At 44.1% G+C, this 6,919-nt stretch overlaps 2 protein-coding genes across 7 annotated transcripts in view; both read right to left on the bottom strand.

Moving 5' to 3' along the window:
- MRPL44 (mitochondrial ribosomal protein L44) overlaps positions 1 to 1,845 on the bottom strand; it is a 6,359-nt gene extending 4,514 nt beyond the window's left edge. Inside the window, exons 1-2 of the mRNA XM_009286718.1 lie at positions 1,825 to 1,845; positions 404 to 801 (exon numbers count right to left, since the gene is read on the bottom strand). Coding sequence (XP_009284993.1) covers positions 404 to 801; positions 1,825 to 1,845 — 419 coding nt within the window. The remainder of the gene's footprint in view (positions 1 to 403; positions 802 to 1,824) is intronic.
- The window catches only part of MFF (mitochondrial fission factor), a 28,146-nt gene continuing 22,591 nt past the window's right edge, over positions 1,365 to 6,919 (bottom strand). For 4 of the 6 annotated variants that reach the window (XM_009286680.2, XM_009286679.2, XM_009286682.2 and 1 more), the window contains 3 exons: positions 5,488 to 5,550; positions 2,590 to 2,674; positions 1,387 to 2,225 (listed from right to left, as the gene is read on the bottom strand). In XM_009286680.2, coding sequence (XP_009284955.1) covers positions 2,094 to 2,225; positions 2,590 to 2,674; positions 5,488 to 5,550 — 280 coding nt within the window. In that variant the 3' untranslated portion in view covers positions 1,387 to 2,093. Of the gene's footprint in view, positions 2,226 to 2,589; positions 2,675 to 5,487; positions 5,551 to 6,919 lie in introns of all 6 variants that reach the window. The other 2 variants (XM_009286681.2, XM_009286684.2) reach the window with 1 other exon arrangement.

The raw sequence follows: 6,919 nt of genomic DNA, 5'->3' as shown, positions 1-6,919 counted from the left end.
CACGGGGTTCTCTTTCAGCGGCCGCTCGGCCCCCGCGGCGCACGGTGGGAGGTGGTTTGAAAGTCTGCGCCTTAGCGGTTACTTGGGTTCCATTGCCGCTTGCACGAGAAAGTCTGATCCCTTGAAAGCGGCTTTATTTTTCCCTATGAGCCGTACAACTCCGTAAAATCCCGAGTAGCTCTAACCCTCGGTTGCGTCACCGGAGTTCAGGCGGTACGCCTTGAGCTTTGTAAGAGAGAGACAGAAAACGTGCAAAGCAGGCCCTTCCCTTCGTGTCGTCTTCCACGGAAAGACGAAGGCACGCGCTTTCGACGTTCACGGTAAGAAAACGTGCCCAGCAAACGCCCTGAATAGCCAACGGAGTCGCGTAACAAACGGCGAACAGAGCTTAAAAACAACATACGCAACAGCCAGATCCAGAAACGCGCAAGGAAGCAGGCACGGCAGCCTGCGCAATAGTGCAAAAGCCGCGTAACACCGGGTACGACGCCCTGTTCGACTCGATGGCACGTGAAATGCGTGAGAGCAGCGTTCCTTAACCAGGCACTCGCAGCGTACGTATCGAAACCCTTGGGGCTTCTCGTGCCGATGCTCCCTGAACAGCCTGTCCTTAGCAGGGCCCTGCTCCACCGCCGCCAAACCAGAGTGTGCAGCCACCAGCTGCCCAGGAGCACAAGCGACCTTCCCAGCTGGTGGTGGGAGGGCGTGTGTCTCTGCACAAAGGTAGCCCTGGTACTGTTCCGCGGCCTCTGCTGCCGCAGGGCGAGCCGAGGACACCGCTGAAAGAGGCCCCACGTCCTTCTGGACGTGGTGAAGAGTGGTGAAACATTGGACCAGGCTGCCCAGGGAAGTGGTGGAGTCACCATCCCTGGAGGTATTTAAAAGACGAGTAGATGAGGCACTTAGGGACATGGTTTAGTGGACATGGTGGTGTTGAGTCGATGGTTGGACTCGATGATCTTAGAGGTCTTTTCCAACCCCAATGATTCTATGATTCTCTTCTGCAGCCGTTGGGTACCATCACCTCTTCGCCAGGCTGTGTACTTCTGGAGCCCAGAAACGGTCCTGCGCGGTGGTCTAGGTCCAGCCGTTCTAGGAGAGGTCCCCCCTGAAGCGTTGTTCTGATATCATCGCACCTTCTCTCACACACGGACGCTATTAGTCGTTTCGCTGCGAGTACCTGCGTACTCGCCACACGCACCGAGAACAATCCCACAACGTGCAGGGGACGGTAGCCTGCAGCGGGCTATCCGATGCCTGCCTGCTATTTTGGGGTTGTTCAGTCCATCGCTACTACTTACTTCAAAGCCTGATAGTTTAGGTGAACCCTCAAATAAATTTTCTTAAACAGTATTAAAGAATGGTTTGGGATTTTTCTTTTTTTCAGAGAGATTTTTATTAAATATACTACATCAGTATCTTGTACTCCATAATCTTTTGATCACGCACAGACCGACTTGCTTAAAAATGTGTTTTATAGAAAAACATCTGCAAAATTAAAGCTAAAAAAAAAAAAAATACATATTACACACCTCTGGGCAATCTGCACGTTAGCAAAGAATACCTTTTATTATTTGACCTGAACATGTGCTTAAACAAGGAACATACTCGTGAAACAGGACACACTCCTTGAACACGGCACACCTCAAACTACTCAGACTAAAGGAAAACTAGTGCAATCATGTTTAATTGCGTCTAACAACAGAACGATAAAAACTACTTTTTATTCCTTTGTTTTTATATTTTTTCCAAACCCGTTCCATTTGTTCTCTTCCCGCCACAACAAAACATCCAGTGGTTATTCCTGTAGATCACTGTCCTTACATGGCACGAAGCAAACTTCATATCGGCTGACCCATATTTACATCGAAGCATGCAAAGGAGGATACTGCAAGTATTTGCAATGCAAATCTATTAAATAGGCTATAACTGAACAACAAGGTGTGCCTTTCACACCGCGATTCTATGGCCTTTATCTCTGGTGGAAGTCTCCAGTGTATGAATTATAAAACAGCATACAATTCAGAAACAGAAACGAAGAATTTTGCAAATTGTTTGTATTTTCAACTATTAAATCTTTCCGAGAGCTGTGTCTAGCGCCGAAACCAAAGCCAGCTATTGAGTAGCCAGAAAGCTACAGTAATTGAATACATGATCATTTCCCTTTTAGCACGCTCTTTGTTTTCTTCTTCCAGAAGTTGTAGACGGCGATTAAGTTTGATTATCTAAAAATAAATAAAAGCTTTTAATACTTCATTAAAAGTTGCCAGACTTTACAGCAGCTTCTGCGTAGCCATGTAAAATTAGTAGCTCGGACAGATGGATTTTAAACACTTGATAATTGGACTTTCTATCTTCAATCGCTAGTGATCAGGTCTTGCTGTCCCTAGTAAGTAGGAACAGAAATGGAGTCGGACTCTCCAGATTCCCAGACCAACGCAGGATACGCGAGGGCCGTCCGGCAGGGGTACAGAGAGGATCCCTCATCCTGTCTGGTACGGATACCTTTGCGGCCACGCAGAAAACCTCTTCCCCCATTTTACCACTACAGCTTTTTCTTAATATTATCAAGTACTATGCTTTACGTACCTGTCGTCTTAAGGAAGCAGCATCTACCACTGTCATGTCATCCGGTGTTCCCTCAAGCGTAGTATCCAAGTTGGAAAGACCATACCTATCAAACAAGGGAGATAGCTTAGCTGTCTCATCCACGCAAAGTACCGTACTTTATCAACATTCTAGTAGATGTATTTTTTTGGTGGTGACGGAGAGAAGAACTGTAGAACTTTTTTTTCCCAGCTTTTACAGAGCTGCCTGTGTCAATCGGATCCTAACGGAATAAAGCACAAACACCAATGAAGTGGGTAAGTGCTTGACTGGATCTGGGTTTATTGCTCTCCGCACTTAAATGTTTTTGAAGATTCTCCACGCAGACAGACTTCCTGCTGTCACTTGGTCTCTCAGAAGACTGTTTCCAGTTATTTAACTGATTAACGAAACCTGAACATTGCCAGAGCTAAAATGCCGAAGTTGCAAGAGACCTGGCAACGGATTAGAAATAACCAAATGAAGACTTGGAAAGACTTGGGTGTCTTACGCTCGGTACCTACGTAAATATCCCAAGTGGACACCTACCGAGATTAATGATCGCAGTCACATTAATCTCAGTATTTTAGGCAGAGAACCTTGCAAATAGAGAGTCTAGCGCGGAGTCACTGCTTGCTGAACTTTGCATGCATTAGAAAGTTTGTGCCCAGAGCACCTCTTGGTTTTCTTAGCGTAGCGATTCAGAGAAAGCATTGTTCTAACTCCAGAGCAAGTTAATTAAATACGGCACATTTATTATCAGTTGGGAAAAGTCTACATAAAGTATGTGTTCTGATCATCCAAATGCTGCCTCGTAACCAGATTCTTTTCCAACAACTAACAGGTAAAAGTCGTTCCTGATGCTGCACCTACCACTGAGTTTCTCACTTCTTATCTTAAAACCTCCGTTTCCCACATTGGTTCCCCTTGACTTGCTTTCTCCCTAGGCCATACGGCCAACTGCTGCAAACAGCTTAGGAAACTGAACACAACAATGTCAAGGCTACCAAATTCACAGCAAAATACACCTAAAAGAATGGGTAGCGTTTAATGACAGTTAATGGTCAACTCTGACTACCGTGAGTACGAGTAGAATTCCTGAAGCTTGCAGAACGCGCTGAAGCGCGGATACGACTTGCCCTGCCTGTTCTTTCATCGAATTCCTGAAGCTTGCAGAACGCGCTGAAGGGCGGATACGACTTGCCCTGCCTGTTCAACATTTCATCACTTTCAGCGAACGTCTACAGAATGCCCTCGGCTCAGGCAAGATTTCCCCCCTGCACCCCGACCGACAACTTGACAAAAGCTTCCCTGTGCCATTGTTCATTAATATATTGCTTCTACATAAAAATTGCTGTTTCTAGATGAGAGTTGCATTAGTCTGGACTTAGATAACAATGAGATCATCGAGCCACACCATGTGAAAGACAGGAGGTTAATTACGTTTTGAGCTGTGGGGTTTTGGGTGGAAGGGTGTACAGGGAGAGGGAAGCCTCTAGGTGAGATCAGGATAAAAACAGCGTTTAGTAAGGGAATAGTCAAATAAGCAATTGTCTGTCAACAGACTCATAACTGTTTTAAAAACACAGTATGGGACCAAAAAAAAAAAAAGTTTTGGCAACTCCTTATGTTAGAAAAAGATTTTCTCATTAAGGCTATTATTAATTTTTTTTTATTCTAAGGAGACTTCAAAAATTCACTTAACTATAATTTATACCATTTACTACTTGTAGTTAGAATCATAGAATCATAATTCTTTCAGTTTGGGCAATATTAAAAAGACTGAAACTGTTGGGTTTTTTTAATTTCCTCAGTGCCGTGAAGCCCACACTGCTAACTGAGCAAAGTTATTTTAAAATAAACCTCAGTTAATTATAAAAGAATTTGAACATTTCTGCTCTTAAAAAAAAGTCTGAAGCTTTGCCCACACAAAAAAATTAATCAAGTTTTCCTTACTACTGCAGGTCCTCTGAAAGCCAAAGAGATTTCTGAGGAGGGTCTTTCTGGAGCCATTTTTTTATTTGCAGTGGATGGTAAAAAAAAGAGAAAATCCCACCAGATCCACAGCATAGTTGTCCCTCACCGTCTCTTGGGAAAAGCAGAGAGGCTCATCATTTCAGTGAGATGGGCACACCTCCCTCCCAGGTCACATAATTTTAATATAAAGTCACAGTAGCTCACTGCTGCTCTACCAACTTCCAGACCATTCCAGGTATTAAATCAAGAGGGTTACCAGCAAGAAATCCCTTGAGATAATCTCTTGGGCTGCTACAAAACCTGAATTCCTGAGTTAGAGGAGAATCACCTGCTTGAATCCAGTGTCTACTTAAGCACAAACGTGATCTCCATTTCGATGAAAACACAGAAGTGTAGTGGCAAATGGGAACAACAGATGTGGAAGGGACTATTTTTTTTCCCCTTCATCCCAACCAGGAGATTACGTGTCAATCTTGTATCCGGTTCCGCTGAAATGATGTCAATCCGCCAAGATAACGGCGGTGAAAAGGCATCCAGCTACAACTAACAATCACAGGCACGTCACTGAGAACACCTGGGAAACATAAGGTGGCGCAAGGCCAAATTTTCTAGCAATAAAAATACGAAACTCACTACTAAATAGAAAATACTTGAAGTGTACCGCTAGTGTAATCTAAGAGCCTTCCCTCGCCCGTGACCTGGAGTCAGAATTCTGCGGCACATTGTAGCTATTAGACAAGTGAGGTCTTTGCAGGTGACTTGGATGGGTAAGGAATAAAGGCCTGAAACATCTCAAGAGTTGAGAGGGAGGGTAGAAATGAGCATTGTGTTTTACAATAAGGACACTAGAAATAGGGAAACAGAAGTCTGAATTTTAGAATCTAAATTAGTGGATCACGACTAACAAAAAAAATAACTCTTTACCTGGTGTTGTCATGATGAGGGTTAGAGGAAGTGGTAGCAGCTGACCCACCACGTAACACTGGCCTACAGCAGGTTTTTGTAGATAGAAAGGACAAGAAACAGGAAACGACAAACAGAGATAAGAGGTAAACCACACAGAACAAAGGAACGTCAAAATACTTCCACTTATATTGTATAATGTTTCAATACAATATAGTATCTATTTATTTTGTTGCAAATTGCACTTTCATATTTCTCTTACTCTAATCAACACTGAATGTTTATGCAGCTAAGACATGTAGGCAAATTTTTGATGATGTAGCTTCATTTATGGAAGACAAACTGTTGGAATAGAGATTTGGGCGGAGGTTATCAGCCTTACAAAATAACTACGGGAAACTTCAGGTTTTTAAAAAAAAAAAAAAAAAAAGATTCCCCCCAACAACCAAAACCCCACCCAACAACAATGGAAAAAAAACAGAACATATCTACACATACTTATAAAAGCCTTTTTAATCATCCCTCCTCCCTCTAGGGAAAGGGGAGATTTGTCTTTTCTTTATTCATCTATGCTAGATGTAATTCAGAAAACCTGGGCTAGTAGCCTAAGAACCATACACAGTCCGAAGAGAGGTAGGTCTCTCCAGGAAGAAGCGACTAAAAGCTTCAAGTAGATGGTATGAACATCCTTATAAGTGTTGCTCTTTCAATTCCTTTTCCTTTTCTTTCTAGGCAGAGAGGAAGAAAAGGTAGAGCTTTTTAAGTTGCTGCAACTATATAATACACATTAATTTTGCAATAAGAAGTTACTGTGTCCCAATTTACAGAAGACGTGAATACCAGCAGTACCTTCTGACAAAGCCGGTACTGCGTGTTTTCAGTCCCTCTGGTGATGAGGCATTCGTGTTCCACATCTATGATGTGTAACAAACTGTTCAAGAGCCTGAAATCTTTTTTTCAATTTCTTCCATTTTCCCAATGCCAACCAGAGGTACGTGTACCGTGCATTTAACCCATGTATACTCCAGGCTATAAAATTAAAGACAAAGAGAATCTAGGTATGAGGATCTTTTGTATTGCGTTTGCGTGGCAAGGTTTTGGTAGCAGGGGGGGCTACAGGGGTGGCTTCTGTGAGAAGCTGCTAGAAGCTTCCCCCATGTCTGATAGAGCCCATGCCAGCCGGCTCCAAGACGGACCCGCCAAGGCCGAGCCCATCAGCGATGGTGGTAGCGCCTCTGGGGTAACAGATTTAAGAAGGGGGGAAAGAAAAACCCTGCGCAACTGCAGCCGAAGAGAGGAGTGAGAACATGTGAGAGAAACACCTCTGCAGACACCAAGGTCAGTGAAGAAGAAGGGGGGGGAGGAGGTGCTCCAGGAGCCAGAGCAGAGATTCCCCTGCAGCCCGTGGTGAAGACCATGGTGAGGCAGGCTGTCCCCCTGCAGCACATGGAGG

The sequence above is a fragment of the Aptenodytes forsteri genome, unplaced genomic scaffold (assembly GCF_000699145.1).
Source record: "Aptenodytes forsteri isolate BGI_AS27 unplaced genomic scaffold, ASM69914v1 Scaffold184, whole genome shotgun sequence".
Taxonomy (NCBI): domain Eukaryota; kingdom Metazoa; phylum Chordata; class Aves; order Sphenisciformes; family Spheniscidae; genus Aptenodytes; species Aptenodytes forsteri.
This window is presented reverse-complemented; position numbering and strand designations above follow the sequence as displayed.